Below are 25246 nucleotides of genomic sequence, written 5' to 3'. Positions count from 1 at the left end.
CTCTGGGTTCGAATTCAGTATCTGCCCGGAACCTGGAATTTGTGTACGATATTATGGTGCTATCACCATAATACCGAGCCTATGCTCGCCACCCGTTATGGACCGCCACGCACATGTGGCGAAAAGCGGATATCCTGATTGCACCTCTGCATACCTCTTTGTTGATGAAGGCGTGATGAGTAATAAACAGAAAATGAAAATTTATTGACCATTATGAAAAAAAAGTTACAAAGTTTAGGAAAAAAAAATTAAAACTAAATTATTGTTAACACTGGCCATTAAGAACGCATTACGCTAATGAAAAATAAATTTTAAAATAAGAATACCAATTATTTGATTCACTTCACATGTTAAATAAAATGGCGTTTACACATTCGGTGGTACTCTATTCATTCGACACCATACACGCTATGAATCAAAACAAATCAAATAACGCCTCATATGTTTAAATAGGTTCAGTAGTTCTCGCTGAACAGAAAAATATACTAACACACAAATGCTCTTACATTCTACAGTAATTGGGTGAAAGGTGACAAAGAAAACAAACTCATATATTTCTCATCATATAATTATCGTAATATCAGTAAGCATATAATAGTACCTTCTAATCACCGTCGGATCTAATGCTAATGTATGAATTGAATTGCCTATACGGAGAATACCAAATAGACTAGAATATCGGCAATAAACATTTCTCTAAGCATCTCTCTCTTTACACTGAAATTACACCTATTATATACAACTACAATCGTTTACAAATCAAATATTCCCACACGTTTATACATTTTCGTTCAGTTAATACTGTTTCGTAACTCCGCTACTCGGAGTTCGCGTGCATATCCACCGGTGAACATATATACATACCTAAAATAAGTCTTGTGGCATTACCACCGTCTCGCAAGATACCCGGAGACGTGGCAAAGCATGTTTTATAAATAGAAGCCGTGTCGTAATATCACTTGAAAGAGTTCGCACATTTCCGCGACAGTTCCGCGAGTCCTCACTGCGCCCTGCACTCAGCCTCCCGCTGTCCTTGGTCCGTCATACCTGCAACAATGACAGACATTTTGTTAAAGCATGCCGCTTGACTGATGGTGGATGCTACAGCTGCCATTTCCATCCAGAACTTAGCACTACATAGAAACGCGCTTCGCTGAAAGCGTCTTTTCCAAATTTCCGAATATACCGAAATTAACAGTAGGTAATATTGGTCTCAATTTCCTCCTGAAATACGACTGTTCTCACCGCTGCTTGGTAGCAGATATAACGCAATGCTATGGGAGTAGCTGCAGTCGATTTCCAGGGTAAGGCTGTCTAAAAGGAGACTTCCGTGTCCCTATTGCAGATTTCATAGTTGTTTTAATAATAATAGTAGGCCTCCACGATATACTACAGACACCAAGCAATTTTAAAGTACGCATGGCTGTTCTAGCTCCCTTGAAGCTACGCCTGTGGCATCTTGATTGTGGTCATTTAGGATGATTAGTGTTATAATTGAAATGTGTCTGCTAATGATTTCATAGCCGGATTGCGGCACCGTGGGTATTAGAGAGAATGCGAAAGTGAATAAGCAAAATTAATCAGTTACGCTGATCCTTGATTATAATAATAAATAATAATATCAGCCCTGTATTATATACTGTCCCACTGTTGGGCACGGGTCTCCTCTACTACCGAGAGGGATTAGGCCTTAGTCCACCACGCTGGCCTAGTGCGGATTGGTAGACTTCACACACCCTCGAAATTCCTATAGAGAACTTCTCATGTATGCAGGTTTCCTCATGATATTTTCCTTCAACGTTAAAGCAAGCAATAATTCACAAAGAATACGAATACATTATTTTTTTAAAAATCAGAGGAGTGTGCCTTTTGGGATTTGAACCTGCGGACATTCGTCTCGGCAGTCGGTTCCACAACCAACCAACTAGGCTATCGCCGCTTATCCTTAATCCTTAATTGATTGCGTTTAATAATTTGATTAGATTTTTTTTTAATAGTGCTTTGAATGACGATACGAGCTTGCCGTTCTCTTGATGGATACGATTGCCCATAGACAGTAGAAACAGCATTCAACAATTTGAATTTCAAAGTATTGTTTGGTACTCCACTGCCCTCGCCATCCTGACACTCGAGATGCAGTCTTATGATATCCAGTAGTTACAGTGGCCGTTCGTAAGAAATATTTGGAAAATATGATAATTTAGAGTACAGATTATATTTATTTTGCCAGTAATATAGTATGTTTCATTTCCAAATGTAAACTCTCACTCGCTTACGCCTGTTTTGCACTTTTACTAATATATGAGTGACTTTAAAAGCCCAGCTTTGTAATCAATACACATGAATGGCAATTAGCTAGTAGAAACTTATATAGGGTCATTTTGGCTTTGCGTTAATGAATAATAATAAAACCATATCTCGTCTTTACCTCTGCTAACATTGTGCCAAAGCTCATCCATGAATAATGAACATTTTAACCAAAAATCCCAGTTTTACTATCCTGTTTTTTAAACATTTTGTAGTTTGTGCGAACATGACTGGTGCGTGGGTGTATTTTGACTGAAAATATGATGATGCCGCTGAGACAAATTCTCCTAAAGTAGTAGTAGTGGCATTAGGGCTATCTAAAATTAAAATTACTTACACTTTTCATTTTACACCTACAATTGCGTAACTTATTGTAAACTGTTATTTTAAAGAAGATAGTTTGGTTACTTTAAGTAATGCAATGTCAAAATGACCCTCTATAGAAATTAACAGCATTTCATAAAGTGAAGCTGTATTTTTTGTTGTACACTTGGACTTATTTATTTGCCGCACGGGTACGAAGATGATGGCTATAACCGTTGCTAATAGCGATAATCAATAATTATGTATAGAAATGAATTGCCATTTAATAATTATTATGCGTTTATTTGATAGTTGAGTGATTGTGGGAATGGATTTTCTTTGAGTTTAACTGTGTGTAATTCATTTACCGGCATAAAAACTATAATGCAACTTTTTGAGGTAAAAAGTCTACATTAGCTTTAAAACTCTTCAAAGCATAATGTGTTTATCTAGTGGGTATTAAGGTCGATTTTTATACAGTCGCACTAATGCGATATGAAAGTCGCATTTTTAAAGTCCAAAAAATTTAGAATTAGAAGCGAAATAAATAAATCTATAAAATTATCACTTAATTTTGTGTTCAGTTTATTTGTAATAAAATTTTTTCTATCTGGAGATTGGTTATTGTTCTGGAAATATACATTTTATGGTACTCGTAAAAAGCCTCATGAGTAGACTGGCTTCCTTCCACCAGAAATACTTGTAAAATAATCTTTACTTCTACGCCAAAAAACATATACAAACGCCTTTTATCCCCCATGTGATAGGCAGATGCGCAAATGGTGTATCCACATTCCGCCGTGTATCTCTCCTATGATATGACAGGGAGCGAGTCTATTACTAACATGGGGCATAAATACCCCGGGCTAATACTGAGAAACAAATGCAATATCACTTTCGACCCGGGGACCGAACCCGAGCCTACGCCTAATACAACAACGCCACCGAGACAGATAAAAAAGCTTGTAACGCAAAATAAGTAACATGGGAAAATTTCTCATATCTCAAAGTGACGACCGCAGTGGCACCACGCCGTGCTATGTAATTCAAAGTTTGGGTTACACAACTACTAGTTTTTGGATGTATACCCAAAAACTAGTAATCGTATGATCAGACTTGCTCGTCACGCCTATTTGCACATAAAAGGCCGTCGCAAACAAACTCGCCCATAGTCCCTCATAGTTTTAGTTACGCCTTTTTACAAAATATGTTTTTTTTGTTGCTTTGAATGACGAGACGAGCTTGCCGTTTGCTTGAGGGTACGCCAAGCGACCGCCCATAAACGGTAGAAGCACCATCCAACACCTTGAATTACAAAGTATAGTTTGGTATTCCACTGCGCTCGCCATACTGAGACATGAGATCTTAAGTGTTATTATGTCCAGTAGTTACACTAGCTATAATGTTCTTCAAACCGAAACACAACAGGGACTACACGGTTAATTAACGAAAATATGGTCATTGACTTAACAATGCATTTTTGTAAACAATAAACATACAATATGTCATCTTGTTCTGAGAATTTAAGACGCTTTTATGATTTAAGCCTTATTAAGACGGAGCAATAATTGTAATCAGATTATTGAACTATACTGTTTCGACGCCGAGCGAGTAATAAAACTCGCGATAGTGTCAGCTAAGAATCGATCAAGCAACTTAGTTTTTTTTCTTGAAAGTAGGAATACCGTGCAGTTATTTAAAGTATCTGTTATATCACTTGATACGTTTGGCCGGGCAAGTGACATTTTCAAACGAGGCATTTTTTCAATCAATAATTGCGTATGATTATTGCTAATAATTGACGCCTAAATAAGGCTATAGAAAAATATTATATACCTAAGTTTTTTAATAAATTATTAACCAAGTTTTAATGAAATCAACAAAATGATAAAAAATGTTTAGTTTAAACACTGGTTACCATGGTGCTGTGCCAAAGAGTAAAAAGTAAGAAGGGGATTTATGTAAAACATAACAACAAACTCCAGTAACTAGTTTAGCTAAATAAATACGTTTGGAAATGCACGTGTAGTTAATCGGCCCACAATGGTGTCTGTCAGTCCTTTCTAGCCAACAAACGCATTTACAGGAGTACAGAGCTGAGACGAGTTATTTTTTTTATGAATCGCTCTTCGCAGTCAACACCGGGAGAAATCAGGAATGGTATATTGGAATCCCCTGGCTTAGTGACAGCAGGGACCTGGGGGAAAGATGGGTATCTGGAGATGGGAAGTGTAGGGGAAGAAAAAGGGATCCTGTTAGGACAGGCGGAGCGGAGAAGACCAGGAAATATTTGCGATCCCCTTTAGGCCTCAATGTGTGTTTAGGTGACAGTTAATGTAATAAGAAGGCAGAGTCGTAGAGTTATATTCCAAATTGTATTACAACATTCAAAGATATTCTAAAACTATAGAAATGCACTCTAATAAATCAAACTAAAATGTGTTCCGTACCTACTGTGGTGGTACCTACCCAAGCGGACTCTCACATATGAGTGACCTACCACCTGTAATATACATGTATCCATACCATATTTTATAAAAATTCGTTCAGTAGATATTGAGAAAATCGATAACACACAGACAGACATTAAATGGGACTGGGATGTGTAAATAAATAAATTTAGCCTTCGTATCCTAAAAGTGGCGTTTTATGACTTTTTGATTAATTAAAGGTAAGCACTATGCTCCCACTTATAGCCTCAAAACAGGTCTTAAGGAAATTCGTTGGTATAGTCAGGGGGCCTTATTTTGTGTACGGGTGAATATTTCTATTCTCAATTACGAGCGTTATAATCGAATGATAGCTTGGAGGCCGTATAGATAAATAGTGGATTATTATTGAAATTAAACTAATTTTCGGATTCTATCGCGGTGCTAGTATTTTATTTTCTCCCGACGTTTCGAAGACTTTGCAGCCTTCATGGTCACGGGGGGGACTGAGGTGAGTGGATTATTAAACGAAAAAAAGCAGATTCACGGGTAAATGAAATAAGGCCGCCCGACTATCACTACAGAAGAACGGACAAAATTTTGTGATATACACCAGAGACAAAGGGTCCATATAACCCGATTCTTCCAGCTTCCGTTTCTAATTTATGTGAAATATCATTACAACGATTGGCAGACAACATCCATGCATATTAGGACCTATCTGTTGTATGGGTTTCCCTTGGGGAAAATCTCTTCGCCACTGATAAACACTTGCAGTCGTACTTAAAACTTATTTTAGCGTTAAGAGTGATTGAGAATTGCTTAAATAGCTGTCAAAAACATCACAGATTTCCTAATTTAAGAGGCAATATGGCGGGTTTTGACTTACAGCTGATCAAGTAAATTCGTGTTTTAACTAAGCATAGCTTTGCGAATTTTTTATAAGTAAGACGCATCAACTACAACTGCATAGAATAAACATTGCAGAAGACCAAGGTATCAATGGCACATAATATAAAATCAGTCAGCTTTCTGCGCGGGGGACAAATTCGAACTTCGGGAGAGGGGGGTCAAATACCTATATAAAGTCAAGAACACATTCATGCATATAGGAAAAAATTTACTTAGTTCATTAAAATCAACATAATTCTGTTACAAGTGTGGGAAAACTCAAAAATAGAGAAGAGGAAATTTAACTAATCCCAGTCATTAGGCTTTGCACCACCCTACCAAGATGAGAACAGCGTATGAAATGAAAACAACTGTTAAATTGCTCAAGTCGTAAACTAGCCCACCAATGAGTGGAGAATTGAAATCGTTCTATAATACCTGGATCATATAATATATTTACCCCGCAATCCCGAGTTTACGAGGTACAGTCAGCCATATAACTAGTCGGACAAATTCTACATTTCAAATCTCCTCGTGTCTGTATGAACAATCGTTATTCATCACTAAAATAAAAGGACTTTTTTAGATAAATAAAAAAATATTTAATTTGAAGACGTGTAGAAGCATTTTAAATTCGGTCTGTTACATTTGTGTCCGACTGTACAAACCCCTAAATATTTAGATCTTTATACGTTTGCACTTATTTTTTGACTGGTTTAACAGTTTCAAACCATAACAAGTTTGTAATGTTTCACATTGAGTTTTTCCTTTATAATTTCCTAATAGTTTCTAGTAAAGACCCCTTCCTCTGTTAGTATCTATACTAACACACGCAGATCACGTTCTCTAGGACCTTTGTATGCTTAATGCTTATATTCTACCTACGACATCCATATATGCACGACAGAATAGTTATATGTACCTATGCAAGACTGGATGCGCGTGAAATGGTCCCGTGACATCACACTGACCAAATTATTAAGAACTTCATAATAATAATCATCCTCATCTTTATTATCAGCCAGTTTAAGTCCACTGGTAAACAGTGAAGTGGCTTCCCTAAAAATATCTAGACAGAACCAACAAAGCGTCTGTAAGTGGCGGTCGTCAAGTCGGTAGGCAACGGCTTGGCTGTGCCTCGGGCTTTGCTTTAGTCGACGTAAGCTGCTTACCAGCAGACGGGCCGCTCGCTCATTTGTCTACTAAGGCAATAAAAAAAAGTTATAACCCTGCTAACACATTGTTTACTAATCAATTAAATAACAGTAATGCAAGTTTATCAGTGAAATAAGTTCAACTACTGTTATTATTCGACCTGTTCACTATCAGATTAAAAAACTTGCATCACGCTACGTCGCTTTTAAATCGATAACCACGCGAATTTATTACAAGGCACTAAAACCATAGCCTTAATAGAAAAATAGACACGAATAGCCAAGCTATAAAATTACAGTAATAAACCTAAAGTCTATTTAGGCCCTATATTATTCCATCGATAAACATAAATCACTGCATTACGGCATATAAGTTGAAACCTGGCGCCATAACTAGCTGCGGTAGATTTTTAGCTCTTATTTGCGTCTATAGCCGTCAGTTGTAAAGCTAAAAGGCCATAAGGCATAAGGCAGGGTAACTGAAAACAATATAGTATCTTATTGTATTGCAGTGTGCCAAGCGTCCATACAATCAGATTCCTACCGGCTTCTCTTTTAGGTTTATTTACGTGTGTCTTGGCTTTGTTTTCTGTCAAATTGTCCGCGATATGTTACTTAGGTAATTTTTTTGCCTCGGATAACCATTTGAATAATTCCAGCCTGCGCTACAGTCGTATTATTTATTTTATTACTTTTATTTCGGAAAAAATTATTCACGAACGAAGCAAAAGGTAATGTGTCATAAAAGAGCAGTTAAAGGATAGATAGAAATTATTTACTGTTTCTTGGTACCTACGGTTTACTGGTAGGCGAACGCTTTGCTCGCCCGTCATTAAACAGAATATTTTTTTTTATATTTATCATATTTTAGACAGCGTTTGGATAAGTATTTTTTTTTGTTATTATTTTGAATGACGAGACGCGCTTGCCGTTCGTCTGATGGTAAGCGATACTAAGTCCAATTTGAATTAAAAGTGCACGTGTGCGATCGCTCTGAGACAAATATTTTGACAGCTCATTGCCATTTTGTGACGTGTCTGGGTAAAAACGCATCTGCGCGGCGCATAAAGAAGCAAGTCTTCTTAGATATGCACGACATAACTTGTATCTGCTTGTATCTGATAAAAAGTTTGTATATTATGTATAATTTGAACCTCTAACTTTACGTAGACTAACATTGATGTAGAAAGATCGTATTACGTGATCAATATTATGTTTTAAAGTTTTTAATGTGTCAAGAACGATATCAAAATATTATTCGTATTACAATAAACATTTCAATCAGTGCTTTGACAAACACTTTTTTATTAAGGGCAAAACTCTTGGGTTATTCCTTTCATTTGTAATCGACATAATCATTTTATAACCGCGTATAGGCAGTGTGTTTTTGCGTCCAGGGCAAAGTGACAAATCATACTTGATAGTAAGTGGAATAAGGTCCAGATAGTGTTGACTGACGAGAGATGATTACCGTCGCCAGTCGACACAAATATGCCGGCCTGTGAGTGATAATACAGCCAAGGAATAGAATATTAGAACTTTGAATTACAAGTGCTGTGGCTTGTCTTGAAACGTCAGAATTCACATATAAATGTTTATATTGGAAACTATTTGTTAAAACGTGTTAGACGAGTTTATCTGTAAACTGTTTGTTTTTTATACAGAGACATCATAGAATTTTAATACTAGTACTTGGCGTAAAAGGATAATATGTGTAAGAAAGCAAAGTTTATTTAAAGATCCATGAGCGTAGATAGGTAGAGGCAGAAAGGGAACAACTGCACTCTCAGGACTCAACGCTAGTAGATACTTTTGTGTAATTATTGAGACTGCTTATATAAGATTTCTTCCCTTCCCCTAGACTTTATAACTAGACCTCCCTCCATCGAGTTGAAAGCTGCCCTTGAAATTATCTTGCCTCGCAAAATAAGAGAGGTCCTACATCTTATGATTTTTAGCACTACCCTTTAAGTTCAAGCTGAACACGTTCCAAAAGATGCACAAAATCCTTTGTTATTTTTTTGCGGTGCCCCTCACTTGGTCACCATGTGGTCAACTTGTGATGGAAACCAGAGACGGCCAAATGTACACGCTTTTTATCACTTCCAAGATTTACCATTTATAAACAAATAGCGCTTTGTCTCCCGCGCGTTTGTTATTCTAAACATATTGCATGCATCTTTATCTCACAATATTGATTTTTGGGGTGAGAAAATATGATTAGTTGGTTTTACAGTTTGTTTCTTTTGTGTAGATTTGACATTTAATATATTATTGTTTATTTCATCGTGCACTCCATTCACAATGCACTAGTGGCAAAAGGAGAAAGTTGCCTAGAGGGAACCCGACACAACATACAGGTACTAACATGCGTGGAAGCTGTCTGCAAATCGTTCTAATGATACATAGATTCTACACAAAGAGAAGCCGACAAGAATAGGTTGTACGGACCTTTCGGCTCTGCAATGCACGCAAGTTGTAAGTGCAATTTTAAATTTCAACCACGATAGTTTGGTATAGTTAGTGTCATGGCAACCATGATAGTTTAGATGTCTTGAAATTCAATCCAACCGCTAAATTGAGGTTAATAAAATGTGTGTATTTGATTATGTCATATAGACTGTTTACATTCTGATAAAATTAGGTAATAGTTAGTTTTGTTTGGAAAAATACGTTTACCGACATAGCCGGGGATAAAAGTAACAAACTATATTAATACATAGAAATATAAGCTTTCAGGCTTGAAACGATTTCTCACGAATACAAGCTTTATATTACGTATCAAATTATCCTTTAACTGAAGCCTTTAGTACTAGGCCTTTCGACCACGATCTTACTAATGTATTACTCGAAACATCCGCGGCTTCAATTCATTCGCTTCTCTTAAACCGAGGAGGCGACAGGCTTATCGGTTCTTATTTTTAATTAGTAAAACACCTATTTCTGTATTAGATTAAAACATTGTGTTATAATTAACCCCAATGTAATTTGTTGAGCTTGAAAGAGTAATGCTACGGTGTTCTGTCTCTTCGTCTTTGGTGGAAAGTCTCTACGGAATTTCAATAATGTAGTATTATATATTGATGGGCTCGTTAAATGATTTTCTTTTAAGTTAATTCCTTTAAAAAAAAAATGTAAATTATTCTGTCACTAAACACCTAATGGCATCTAAACGTTGAGTGCTTATCTCTATCCTTATAATCGTAAGATAATTTATATTAACAAAATTAACTAGCTACCTTTCTTAGTTGAAAAGCAATTTAGTTCTTAAACCAATCACTGTTTTATCACTTTTCCTCGTCACGTAATTTAAGAGTTAAAACGTTAAAACATTTTTAAATCGTTTGTGGGTAACATAAATATTGTGAAAAACAAATTAAGAAAATCGGGATAGACTAGATAGCACACAATTATACATGCATAATGTGAACGATATAGACACAGCAATATCCTGTTTACAAACGTCAGATATAACTTATTTCCACGTTGTTCCAATAACAATGAGGGCGAACGAAAACAAACCGGTGCGTATGTGGCTTCCGTGAACCGCGCGCTCGCCGCTCGCCACTACCGCGACCGGCGGACCGCGAGCCGCGAGCCGCCAGCCGGGGCCGCGCCGCGACCGCTACTTATTGATACATCTAGTCTAGCACTACCTACCTATAGGCGCGGACGGAGCGGGAAGCGGCAGGGTCGGCCGCCGATCTGTAAACAGTGGATATCGATGCGCCGCCACTTGCCTCCGTGGCATCTCCGGCTACTGCGCTATATTTATCCGCTCTGGAACTGACGCGCGCGGCTAAATCCGTTCGGCGCCGAGCGATGCCGGCCTCCTGCAACCACAACCACGTCACGATGCGCCGGCCGACCCGGCGGAACCCGCCGCAACCGGCAGACTCGGCGCCGGTCACCACTCGCACAGGCTAATTCGCGAACGCTACACATCGCAGAGCGCCAGCATTGTAATACTAACGGGGGCTCACCTGAGGGCGGTGTCTCAGTAGGACTTGTGAGCGGGGGCCGGCGCGGCGGCCACGCACGTCTGGTGGTGGTAGTAGGAGGGCGCCGGCGCGCGGTAGTGATGGTGCGGCGGCGACGCCCGGTACTCCGGCGTCGGCGAGCCGCCGCGGAAGCCCGCCAGCTGGCAACTCGGCGGCTCGAACAGGTCCCGGAAGGCAGGCGGCAGCTGCTCAGTGGGAGGCTCCGGCGCCGCGTACCAGCCCGAGGTTGCCGCGCGGAACTCTTCCGCCGCCAGCGAGTACGGCTGCGGCGAGCAGTACACCGCCGACGGGGGCAGGCGCGGCTCGCTGAATTCGTCTAGTGAGTCTACCGGCTTTTCGTATCTGGCGCACTCGGCGCCCGGTTCGCGCTTGGGCCGGCACTCGAAGATGCGCGGCTTCACATCGGGCTTCACGTCGCGCTGCTGGCCGAGCGCGTCGGCGGCGGAGAGGGCCTCCTGCGCCGCCAGCGCCTCCTGCGCCTGCTGCAGTTGCTGCTGCCGTTTCAGCGCCTCCTCTTTCTCTTTCAAGGCGTCTTTTTTCTTAAACCGACGCCGCCGCCGCAGGTACGAACCATTGTCGAACATATTATACGAGTCCGGGTCGAGTGTCCAATAACTGCCTTTGCCAGGTTTCTTATCGTCCCTTGCCACTTTGACGAAGCACTCATTAAGGCTCAAGTTGTGCCGTATGGAATTCTGCCAGCCCTGTTTGTTCTCTCTGTAGTAGGGGAACCGTTCCATGATGAACTGGTAGATGCCGTTGAGTGTGATCCGGCGCTCGGGCGCGTTCTGTATGGCCATCGCGATGAGCGCGATGTACGAGTAGGGCGGCTTGACCATGTCTTTGGGTGCGCCGACATGCTGCTGGTGCGGATGCAGGTAGGGCGCGCCGTACCCGTACCGGTACTGCTCGTAGGCGTAGGGCGCCACGCCGGCCGAGTACCCTCCGGCGGCGCCTCCGCGGTACGCATACGGACTCTGTTCGCCGAACAGCGCGTGCATGGTGCCGGCGCCGAGTCGTTCACTGGGGCGACATGCTCTCGCGACCGCGGAACTCTCCACGCGTTGCTCCCTCGGCAACAAAACGACGACTGACTGATTTTGTTTAGATTCACAACAAGGCCCGTTTACATAGCGGACGCCGAGCGAGAGACGAATGAGCGGTGGTGTAGGCGCCGACGCGGCCGCGGCGGCGTGGCTGCCGGCCCCGCCCCCGGCGCGTCTCGCTCGGGCCGCCGCGCGCCGCCCGTCGCATCTCTGTCGCTCTGGCGCGGGCGGAGTCGCGCCGCCCCCCGGGCCTGCTCGTGCTCGGCCCCGCTGTCACATCACCCTATCTGTGAGACCCCAAGCCTTGTACCCGTGCTGCTCGCATTGTGTTCTGTCTATAGCTATATGTAGCCGCGGATATCCCCTGGCCTCGTTCTACCTTACATTTTATGCTGAAAAAACTTTTGAGAACTAAACGGTTAATTATGTGTTGGGAATGCCGCGTATTTATTGTTTCAGATAACAGTCGTGCCGGCTTTATAACTTCGGCAGCGAAATGTTTTATTACCAGTCCGCGCACGGGACTCGATCCGCACACGTTTATCAACGGAACAAAACTTTATTTTCATCCATATTTCGGACATTCCCAATGTTAATATTTATAAGGTATTTATTATTGTTAAAGTTTTGTGTGACATACTTATTCTTTTTTTCTAACAGTAATACCTACTCTCGTTGTATTAAAGCTTAGGTAATTTTGGAATGCGTATTAACTTTCAAAATCGGCCACATATAACAAACACGTCTTTAGTATAAAAAGGCGTATAACACCTTATTATCATAAGATAATAAAAAGTAATATAAGTATAAACGTGATAGGTATATAACATTTTACGACCTACATGATAATGCGAATAATTAAACGTAAGTCTATGAAGCTACATAATGTATTTATTATACCTTACATATTATACTTTCTATGGTTAAATGAGCACGCGTCTCATCTGGCAATAATGTGTAGTCACTGTTGTGTACCGTTTGAAGGACATTGTAGCCAGTGTAACTACTTGACATAATGAGACTTAACATCTCATGTCTCAGGATGGCGAGCGCAGTGGAATACCAAACAATACTTTGTAATTAATTCCAGGTGTTGGATGGTGTTTGTACTGTTTATGGGCAGTCGTATCGCTTACCATCAGGCGAGCAGCAAACTCGTCTCGTCATTCAAAGCTATAAAAAAAGATAGTTTAGGGAAGGTTACTAGAAGGCAACTTTCTTCGTGTGAAATTTCCTTCACTCGGCCGAAGCCGCTAGCAAAAGCTAGGAAATAATTTAACAAATTTGCTGAAATAGTTTGCTGTGTCTGGCACAAGTTGAAAGCGACTATCTTTCACACCTCGACAGTGTTAAGAAAGTGTAGTACTACAATATACTTATACTGACGGTTGGTCACGACTTCATTCGCTCGATCTTGGTACCAAAAATAATTTGAAGGATTGTTGCACAACTTAGTACATTATTTCTTATTACTTCTTATTTATTTGTTTGTTTTTAGTTAAGTTATTTTATACCAAGACTTAGCATTCCATAGGCATTTTAATTATTAAAGATTACATTTTGCGTTTGATTAAATTCATTATGTCTAGTAGATAACATGTTAGTAAATAAAATATAGGACTGAAGTCCGCTCGAAATATATCTGTTCACGATATGCCTTCACTTGGCATATCTTTAACAGAGCATATTATAATGTTGAAAGATATCATTCTCATTCAAATTAAACTCTAGTACTTATCAATCAGAGTATCTCTTTTAGGTACTGTTATATATTTAAACGAGATCAAAATGATTAATAAAAAATCAATAGAAAAGAATTCGATATATAACGCTGGTTTCAGAACTTTAGGGTTACTTACTACAGTATAGGTACCTATTATAGCCTACGTAGTAGCAAACATGGTACCAGCTACATTTTGTTCCCGATTGAATAAATGAAAAACCCGCTGGAGTAGGTCGCGTAGGCAGCCAATGCACAATCAGTAATGCAAGTAAGCATGATCTTAGCGACTCTTTTAAGATGCAGGGACTGTATTTTATTGTGGTTTTGGACTGCTCTGTGTTTTATAACCTGTGCATTGACTTCGCCGTAGCAGAATACAAGAATAACTATTAAAAATATCCAGGATCAATAATTATTGTAGAGTTTTAAAGAATTTTTCAACTGAGCAATGTTATTATGAATTTACCAAAATTATTCTACGGTGTAGGTAGTTTATATTAATATATATGTTGGTGGTTCTACGGTATCGTGATGAGTCCACCCAATAAACTAATTCTTAAGTTTAATCCTTAAAGGCGGCCGTCGGAGTCAGCCGGTAGGCAGATAAATATTCAAAGGACCGGTAAAATATGGTATTAGACTTTTTATTTATAACTTTTATTAAATATGTACGTCATATACATTCTAAAACTGAAGAAATCATTGAAATCTGTTGAAAATCCATAAGTTATAAGCCATTGAAATTAAATAGTAAGGGTCAGTGTCAAAAAACAGAAATGGGACGAAATACCTGCATGTGACGTCAGCGGGCATTACGATGCGCGCGAAAGAAAGAGACGGAGCAATATCCCCACTCCACTCCCACTTTTTTATGTAGCAATATTTGAATTACTGCCACTTTTCTTGTCCAATTCGAATGCTGTTTTCAAAGGACTTCTTTTTTGTTCTAACTGCAATTACATATTGATTTATTATGTTTACGAGAATATTAGACATTAAAATTTATTTTTCGGATTTTATCGTGGTTTTAATATCTCCCCTCGTGACTACGAAGGCTGTAAAGTCTTCGAAACGTCGGAAGAAAAATATTAAAACCGTAATAAAATCCCAAAAATAGTTTAATTTTAATGCTATTACATATTAAAAAATGCACAAAAACATAGTCAACCTTTAGGAGTCTATCGAAATACAGAGTTTTCTTTGCTCAACAACACCTCTGAACGGTGGTTTAGTCTTTCTTCTCTCATCCAAGCTTTTTTTGTTTTCACGGAGATAGTAATATTACAACTACCCTCCACGGTCCAGCCTTACGGACGACCTGACAACCCATAAATGAACGAATGAATCCCTTGAATGAAGTTTCGGCCACGGCGGCCAATCTCAACGGAGATCAACCAGGTACGCACGAGATATTATAGTGCTTAAGTGTGTGCGAAATACACAGGCGCACTCTCTCTTCCTTCACTCTTATAGTTCGGTGAGACGGCAATCCGAAATGACTGGAGAGAGATCAGGCGCAAGACCAACGGCTTTACGTGCTATCCGAGACACTGGGGTATCAGACCGCCAACTTCCTGACTCCGAGCTGCGACTGAATAATTTTTAAGATGGAAAAACTCAGTCTCTATTATATTTAATCCGACACAGGATACAAACCCAAGACATCAGCGCGGTAGTCATGCTTGTACCGTGTACAACTACGCCACCGAGCCAGTCATGATCACCCATACCGCCTTCCATCCCGGGTCGCCCCTTATCTCACCCTAATGTGGGGTTGACATTAATAAACTTTATAAGCATATTATACAAATGATTTAGCTTAGTTTGTCTGACCAGCCATCGTCTAATTTCTATGGAATCATATCCCGACTAAATTATTTTCGTAATAACCCATTTTTTACTTGAGAATTGAACTCCTGGTTCACGTTCCCTATACTGCCACAAGACTGAGGAGGCGATCAAAGTCAAAGATAACATAATAATAATATTCGTATTGAATTTTGAACCCTACGTCGAGCGGTTTGAGCTATACTACTACTAGGTACCTACTACTACTGTACACCGATTTGATGTCTGTGTCACATGGGCATCTCATTGAAAACCAGCGCTGCAGTATTACATAGGTGGTATTGCAGTATCTATATAGCTGAATGGGAGGCCCCTTGTTGGTGCAATGATTGTTTATGTTATATAGGATTTTATGTTTTTAATTTTATATCTTTATCCAACAATAAACTTCTTTCATTCTTCTTTTTCTTCTATAATACGTTGTTGCTTAATTTGTATGTATTTCTTTATACCTACTCCAAAGAGCTCATTACTAATAGGAGCTCAAGTTCAGAAGCGAATACAAAAAAACATGCCAAGTTTTTATTAATTTAAAATAAGGAATAAAAAATGAAATTAGAAGGCCGTATACCAATTTAATTTTAAAAATGCTCACCTAACCTCTTTATAAATCGCAGAAATTTAAAAAAATAAGTACTGGGTGCACGAATTGATTACAAATATTGAAACGAAATTGCTATTATTATTGAATTTGTTGTGACCTCAGAGTTGTGACATTCCCATAATTTGTAATACACTTACGAAATTTATTTTTAGGTTAACAAACACGCCTGCTTTGTCTTTCCGCCATTTTATAAGTCACAGAATAATTTGGTTTCCCCAATATATACATAGAATAATACCATTTTGACGAATTTTTAATTATTCTTAAAAAATACTAAAATTTATAAATAAAATTATGAGCAATTCGCTTGAATTATTTAATATTCTCCACCGGGCATGAACTGGGCATTGTTCTTCTGGTCTTACTCACATCTAGACTCGCCTGCCTGTTATTAACTGCTTGTTAACAATGGCAACCCTCCGTAATTTACTTAATTAGTTGTTAGTATTTACTTAGGTAACCTTTTTATTTCACATATATTTATTTATGTCGATCTGGAAATCTGTCCCATTCAGCAGTGGACATCCTTCAGCTGATGATGATTTAGGTACTACGGTTGGTATTACCAAACCTTAGTTTATCAGGCAATTCAAATAAATAAATTAAACTCATATCTCCATTAAGTAAATAGTATTATGTACCTCGGATTTAACACCAAGCCTCTCCGACCATTACCACTTCTCAAACTGAGGTGGTAAATACGCAAAAAACCTAAGTTGTATGTAATAAGCTTCAATAGATCCCGCATCCGCTATCTGCAGAGCGATAAGGCAATTAAGGCTGCCAGCAGACGTGCGTATTTGCGTTGTTTCAATTATAACACATGATTTAATATTCAATTTAATAGTTACCTTATGTTTTATATATTCTTTATTAATGTGGTCATGTTATGACGTTGAATTTACATTTGGTGCAATGTAAATATTGATACAACACAATTATAAGTATTTTATACAATATGCGAGCCGCTAAACGATGGTAAACACTACGTGTCATATTTTTAAAAATATGTTCCCAAATAACCTCACAGTATTAATTAAAATATAATATTACCGTTCTTTGATAGCTAGAATATTAAAGTCTGAGGTAATCAATGTAATACAGAGGACACGGAAAAAAATTGCAAACGTACGTCTAACATCAACTTTAGATGCGTCAAAAAACGCCCGGCACTGCCGTCGGCGAGCATCGCCGTGTGACGGCAGCAGTTAATCGCTTAAGCAAACATCGGAAATCGTTTCTAGTGTTGACACAAGCAAATGTGTCAAAATTAATTTCGGCGGGCAAAAAAAGGCCCGTAATCGTGTGTGAGGATACCTGCGCGCGCGATTTTTTTAATGCCGGCCAACTTTCTTCTATTATTGCAGTTAAAAGTTAAAATAGACTAACTATATAATGTCTAATTTAGTTGCATTTTGTAGTTACCTACTTTAGATACAATGGAGTTTATTAACCATAAGGCTCCACGCACGTACGATATCGTTCCCAATACGTAAAATAAATGGTATTAACTTTCAAGAATATTCCGATATTCATGCAATTTTCATCTGCTCTCTGTAAGGTAACAGACGATTAATAAAACCCTGCAATATTACTGATGCGTTGATGAGAAATGAAGAGGGAATTCGAAGCAGTCGTTTGAAACACAGTATCACGGGGTTACCATATTAATTTAGTTATTAGATTTCTTTATAAGAAACAATTTCGTCCTCATACGTGATTATTGTGTAACTTTAACCGTTTTCGCAGAGCACGCAATGGAAGTTCCTATTGTAATGCTGATAATAATAAGCTGATGTCTATATAGCCTACCTCGATAAATGGGCTGTCTAACACTTAAAAAACAATTCAGTTCGAACTAGTGGTTCCTGAGATTAGCGCGTTCAAACAAACGAATTCTTGAGCTTTATATAATAGTATAGATTGAGGGTAGTTGTGTTCATTGTCCATGTTTCCTAATGTTCATAGAACGTCTCTAATAACATGAAATTTCTTATTTCTTACGGTTTTTATTCTTGCAGGCCTTCTCTAGTCCGTTCGTCCTACTACGATTCCGCCACCTTACCTGATCTTAGACACCTTAAACCATTGACTATCACATTTTTGTAGAGCTGAGAAAAAAATATCTAAAAATTTAAAACTCGTAAATGTGCTTTTAATATCTAACAAAAAAAAACAAGTTTGTACGTAACCCTTGGTCCCCGAGTCCAATTCGCGCAAATCCGCATTTACTTTAATTGATTTCAATGTTGAAACTAAATAGAGTATATTTATAATATAGAATAGTAAGGGCTTATTATTAAACTCTCCATAAATTATAGTTATTTACATACAGTATGGAGTGTCATCGATTTTACAGCATTCGCTTTAGATCGGCCGCTGAGTCGCAAGAAATCCGGCTTTTAGACATTATAATACATTTATACTTCATTCCTCCAATCCCCATCATCCAGTAGAGGCTTAAGCCTTAAGTCTAGAGCATTGAGACGGCGCCATTGAGCCACGCGCAGTCCAGGACCGGAGCCAGGATATTATTAGCTCAAAATGGATTTTCATGCTTCAGATTGAAATAAGTAATGAGGGAGCGGTTATAAAACTGTGAGCTTTATGGCTGCCAATGAAATTAGACATATCCCCATTCTCTCCTATATTCAGAATTAGTTACTATTAAGCTTAAAGTGTAACTTAAAAATGTATTTTAGTGCTTGTTAAGAAAATACTAAATTGTTTTTTATTTATGTACACATTCATTTTGTTTATAATTTTTGACACAGTAAAAATTATTATAATAAGATTCTTTTTAATCAATAATCCTATTATGTATTATATTAGTAGAGACCCATACTCAGCACTGATTCAGTATAAATTATAAGATTAAAAGGTAAGAGGGAGATGAGAGCCGATATCTATTTATTATGGATATTGAAGAATTAATACTAAGTCATTATTAGACCAATACAAGCCAAAACAACAGTTTTAGATTTTTTGTCTGTCTGTATCTTTGTACACGTATCACGCAAAAACTACTGCATGGAATTGCATGCAGTTTGTACCCAAGTATTGGTAGATTTCTAACTTGACATATAGGCTCCGTTTTATCCCGGGAAAATATGAAGCGGGGCTTTTATCCCAGAAAACCTTTTCCTCATGGGCGTTGCCGCGAGTTAAAACAAATTAGTAGTAAGATTATTCTTAATCAATAACCGTATTATTATTGTAGACTATCGATATTCAGCAATGGTTCGGTTAACAATACAGGACTAATATTATAATAGTATTATATTAGTCATTAATCAAAGTATTAAAACGCTTTTTATCTCTACTATTTGTTTTAAGCGCGGCTCCACCTGCGTGAAAGATTTTCCGGGTTAAAACTCCCGCTTTATATATTCCTGTGATGAAAGTATTCTGTAACCTCAAAAGTACCTAATATCTTCCTATTAGTGAAAGAATGTTCAAAATCGGTTTAGAATTGCTAGTGACTAGCCCCTATATTCAAATTGATAAAGTTTTCCCATCTATATATAGAGAGACTGATAAATTGTTTTAGTGTCAAAAGGTGGTTAAGAAATGTTTAAATAGCTGTCAAAAACATCATCGGCTCCTAATTTAAACCTTATTAATTTAGAGGCAAGATAGTTTGTGTGAGTAAATTTGTTTTAGCTAAGCATAGCTTTGCGAATTTTTTATACATAGGTACGACTGAATAAGTGTAGGATAATGAGTTTTAACTATGAGAATGTCCTTTAACCCTAGCTTATAATATGGATGATTTTCAGTTAAATATCTCACAAAACTGTCGGATCTAAATACTGAAATCCGAATTTTTAGTACCGTTTTACACCCATACCTAAGCTTCGTGGTCATATCAAACCACAGTTGAGGTGAGGCAACGATTTACAATGTGAAATGTGTGATTATAAATATTATATGTGCTGACGACACCTATCGAGTATAAATGTAAACTCTTGATGTACAGTGATTCGAAAAATTTCAATTTTAAAATACTAGATGGCGCTGCACAGCTTAATCGGTAGAATGTCAAGTTTTAGATTAATTTTAACGTCGTATCACTAGATGTCCCTATTCTTAGATCATAATTATTATGAATGCGACTCCGACTTTGTTGAAATCTTAAGGATCGTTTAAGACCTGCATCCATTCAATCAAGTCTACATTATAGTATTCGAGTATAAATAGGAACAACTTTAAACAGTGTTAAACATTTTGTCAAATACCTTTCCGAAAATGTCTATTAGCTCTACAACTAATATGTAGGTAACTCAGGTCGGCCTATATAAAAACGCCATATAAATAATTACGCATAAATTGTAGCATAATAGGTTGATCTAGGAAATAGCAAAGAATTGTCTGAAAACAAGGTATTTTGTACGTAATTATAAAAAAAACTTTATGTGACTTCAACGCCATCTAGCGAAAAAAGCGCGGTGAAGAGGATTGAGGTTCCACCGTTTTCGATGTTATATATATTTTTTCTTTTATAAAATAATGAATATTTGATGATATAATTTTTATCATATTTTGTTGCGATTAATAAAAATATAGATACGTATAAAACATTTTACAGTGCGTGTTTATTATTTTCCCAGAGTAAGGAAAGGCGTATTTTCACATAAAGGACATTATAATAATAATAATATCAGCCCTGTATTATATACTTGCCCACTGCTGAGCACGGAGATTAGGCCTTAGTCCACCACGCTGGCTTAGTGCGGGATTAGTAGAGAACTTCTCAGATGTGCAGGTTTCCTCACGATGTTTTCCTTCACCGTTATAATAATGAATATTTGATGATATAATTTTTATCATATTTTGTTGCGATTTAAAAATTAGATACGTATAAAACATTTTACAGTGCGTGTTTATTATTTTCCCAGAGTAAGGAAAGGCGTATTTTCACATAAAGGACATTAACTACATCGTATTATAAATAGTATATGGGATAATAGTATGTTGGGAGTGTAGTGACTGATTGCAAAAGATAACCGCCGTTTTCATTCTTCGTTAAGACGTATTACACATAATCTACATCGTGAGTACTGCCTCCCTGTTAGTTATAACTAATTTCTTGGGTTTAAAGGTTAATTTTTTAACTTCCTCTGCGTATGCGCATCATTACACTACTATTCGCTACAAATAAAAAATATTCGACATGTTTTGAATAATTTATTTAAAACCTTGAAAGAACTTTATCAACTACTCTCTTACAACTAGAATAAATGTTATTCAATTACATTATAAGAAAATACATAGAGACAGTTTCCGCATTAACATCAATCGAATAATTATCATATAAGATATAATACGTTACTTATAAAAATAATTATAATCATATATATTTTATAATTAAAGTTATCATGTTGAGAGGAAAGTCATAAATATTTATACAAAAATCCCAATTTTTGGGACAAATCGTTATAAACAAACTTATACCTAAGTCTTTCAACAAAAATCGTTTATAATTATTAATAGCCGTTACAATTTTAAAACTAAAAATCAAATGTGTATAAATATAATTTATAAGTATGGACTTAAGTCTACAACACGTTCGAGAAAGAGTAATAACCAAATAAAATATAACCTAACCAAATACAAAAGAGACATTGTCAATCATGCATCTGTATGGTAACAAATCAAAACTATATATAACTGATATATGTGCAATACAGTGAACTGGTGGAAAACATTTGACCTTGTGAAGCAGGACTTGGGGCCAAAAGGCCTGTTTCACAATGGCTAAGTCAATGTGATCCATCTCTCACCGAATTAGGGAAATAACGTAAATAATGCCCATTTAATTGCTATATATTTAGGGAATCGACATAGTGACTTTTGCATGTGGTCATCTTGCATTTTATTTGATCAATGGCACTCATTCAAGCGATGTGAAACACTTATTATTAATTACTATTTTCAGAAATAGAGGTAAGTACAATAAATTGCCATTATGGCTAAAAATGGGATTACAAAGAATACAAATGTAACAACCTTCCACACAAGTTTTATGAAAACTTTTATTTGGAAAACATTTGTTTTTACTAAAGTACTTATTAAAATAATGAGAAATTATAAGTTCAATGGTAATTTTAATAAATAAGATCGGCTGGTAACATACGCGTCTCAACCTATCACATCAGCACCTACTCCTATTTAATTTAAGGTACTATTCATACCATTCTTGCCCTTTCAGCGGACCTCCGCGATACTAGGGCTTCCGTACCCACGTCTTAAAATATCAGCCACAATAAACTTATCGAATATAACAGTATATAAAAATATATCTAAGTATGTATATAAATTACAAATGAACTTAGTAAATATATAAAACCTAGTGTACAAATATAATAGAAAGATAGACCTATTCCATTGATATTCTAAATCGTTTTCTCAAAACTCATACTCAAAAATTTCCTTTGAATATGTTATGAAGAAGAACACAGATGGGTATTTGAAATATTAGGGATTTTCCTTTACGAAGTTTGTATATGTTATTGATATTGAACATTTATATGCTCGCATTCTATCAGGACATGCGCGCTAGCATATGCGTTCAATACTGAATCCGCGTACATGTGAGCTCAGGTTGGATGGTGTAGGCGCACTATACGCGGAACCCGTACGGATTGGGAGAGTTCGCTGAGCATCTACCAGCTAGCGCGCACGAAATCAACGGAAATGCGCAACAATACGCAAGGGTTAAGCAAAAATAGTAGCTTCACGATCAATCCCCATAATGGCTATTGAATTTTAATATCAATGTACTAACAGAAAATTTATTACATGTGTTAAGTAAGTATGTTATACGGAAATTGTTTTACATATAGAGACAAATAGAATTGTATTTATGTCTATGGAATGATTAATGATTAATATTCTATGAGTTCCGGTATAACAGTAAATGATGCGGTCCGTTCGTTTTCACGGGTTCTTGCTTTTTGTTTTCTGAGGATTCTTAGTTGCTTTCTTGAGTTGTGCCTATTTCTTGTAGTAAGTCGTCAAGTTGGTACTGTAAAAATTATTAAAAAAATAATTAGTTACAAACCATTGATCATTGCTACGCATTATTCTATTAGGAATTGTGGGTACTCTACACTCAATGCACTCTACGTACTACGCCTATATATGTGAATAATGTCTTTTTAACGAAAGTAAGCCTTGTATTTGTAATAAAAAAAAAATGAGGTAACGCTTCGCACCTGGCTAAGGCAAAATTATACAAGCCCAAAGAAATAATGATATTTATAATATTTACCTTCCAGAAGAAGTTCTGTTGCGTGATCGCGAAGCAGCTCTGCATCAAGTACTTGAATCGGTCCTTATCAGCCTCGTGGTACCTCTGCGCGTCAGCCAGCAACTTTTCGATGCGGCCCTTGTACTCCGTCTCAACTGAAATATACTCGCAATTATATTCCAATACTAACACAACTATTAAATAATCTATATCATACCTTCGAGCTGATGCTTGACGGTCGCCAGCTCCATAGTGCAGGGAACCGGTGTCGCGGTCAAGGGAACGTGAGTCAGGTACAGGATCGACGCAGCAGCGAGCCCCATCAACATCACGAAGCAAAACAGAACTCTCCAGTGAAGATTGCACGCCAGCCTATCTGGATGAACATCGGTCACTTCGACCGTCTCCAACACCGCGTCGGAATCCGAATCCGCGGAGTCGAAGTACTTTTTATAAGACATTTTATCTAATATGAGAATTTTGAAATGCAACACGATATCTATGTCGCAGTATATGCGGCAGTTCGGGCGCAACTACCGCAAAGATGCAAAGGCAGCGAGGCGCCACCCGCAGACATGCGCAAATATATGCACTGTATTGATTTAATAGCTGACCTATGACATTTAACGCGCAGTTGTGCATTACAAGGTGTTTGTCGCGGAATTACCTGCCTGGAAATCTTTTATGGTATTCCAAATACTGATATAAAATTTTAATTACCTTTCAAGGTTAAAAAGTTACGAACAGTGACAATTTTATCCCAACCTGATCAACAGTGCTAGCGTTTATTTCTAGCGAATATCCAAATATATATACTTTTAAACTGACAAGCTTTATCTCTTTAATCTTAGGACAAAGTTGAACTGCACCGTACTTACCGTTAGACGCCGCGCAAACGCTATCATCTACTATGAAACTGTCAGTTCCTTCAGCAACTTTAATAACTGTAATGTAGTCCGAGCAGGAAAGTAAACTTTTTCATTTTGCGGAAAATGCAAAATATGTTGCAAATCAGAACAAAAAAAAAGTGGCGCCCCCAAGGTACGTTTTTATTTTTCAGGTCAGACTTATATTCAAAATAATGTAGTGTTTATTGGCTAGTAGATAGCGTCTGCAGTTCTAGGTACAGTCTGCAATGTGCCGTGTACAGATGTCCCATCGCCATATTGTGTGGTGGCGATGGGGTGGTCTTGCCCCAAATATGCACCCCCTTACGCGCAGTATAGTGTTCCCTAACAGAATCCGTGGAGAAACCTGGACAGCAATAAACCTTGGTGTGTATCCAAGGTGTAGATGCCTACAAAGGGATTCCGCAATGCCGTGGTTGGTGGTACTTCCCTGGGAAGATAATTTTTAAAAAAGATCTTACGAAGAGGAAGCGTAGTGTAGAGCCACTCTGTCTTTTATTAACTAAAGTTCGGGTAGTGTAGCTTTTGTTTTGAGCGGTCGTGGTGCTTTATATTAAGAGCAGCTTACTCTTCTCTTCATTCAAAAGTCTTCAGTTTTCCAAAGTAGTTACTGTAGCATGAATAATCAAAAGGCGGTGAGGCCATCCAGACGATGCATGGAGGATGGACTGTTCCTCAACAGCCCATCGGCTGTTGAGGAACAGTCACCTACTCAAATGGTTCTAACCCAAAAGTAGGACCGTAAAATTGGTGCTCAGAAATCATCATTATTCGCTGGTA

General features: G+C 37.9%; 2 protein-coding genes across 3 annotated transcripts; both read right to left on the bottom strand.

The window, feature by feature from the left end:
* Window positions 1–550: 550 nt before the first annotated feature.
* Window positions 551–12210, bottom strand: LOC115455225 (fork head domain-containing protein crocodile). Of its 2 annotated transcripts, XR_003939760.2 has the most exons (3): window positions 11068–12210; window positions 10745–10917; window positions 551–1047 (listed from the first exon to the last, which is right to left on the bottom strand). XR_003939760.2 is itself a non-coding variant. In XM_030183906.2 (2 exons), exon 1 carries the CDS (start codon window positions 12084–12086, stop codon window positions 11082–11084), a length of 1005 nt encoding a protein of 334 aa, XP_030039766.1. In that variant the 5' UTR covers window positions 12087–12210; the 3' UTR covers window positions 551–1047; window positions 11068–11081. The 2 variants fall into 2 exon arrangements, 1 of the variants encoding a protein (XP_030039766.1); XM_030183906.2 differs by lacking the exon at window positions 10745–10917.
* Window positions 12211–22739: 10529 nt separating this feature from the next.
* LOC115455537 lies at window positions 22740–24079 on the bottom strand. Its single transcript, XM_030184161.2, has 3 exons — window positions 23776–24079; window positions 23580–23713; window positions 22740–23333 (listed from the first exon to the last, which is right to left on the bottom strand). The coding sequence occupies exons 1-3, from the start codon at window positions 24017–24019 to the stop codon at window positions 23280–23282; spliced, it is 432 nt and encodes a 143-aa protein (XP_030040021.2). The 5' UTR covers window positions 24020–24079; the 3' UTR covers window positions 22740–23279.
* Between the last annotated feature and the right edge of the window lie 1167 nt (window positions 24080–25246).

This window comes from Manduca sexta, chromosome 27, assembly GCF_014839805.1.
Source record: "Manduca sexta isolate Smith_Timp_Sample1 chromosome 27, JHU_Msex_v1.0, whole genome shotgun sequence".
NCBI classification, from domain to species: domain Eukaryota; kingdom Metazoa; phylum Arthropoda; class Insecta; order Lepidoptera; family Sphingidae; genus Manduca; species Manduca sexta.
This window is presented reverse-complemented; position numbering and strand designations above follow the sequence as displayed.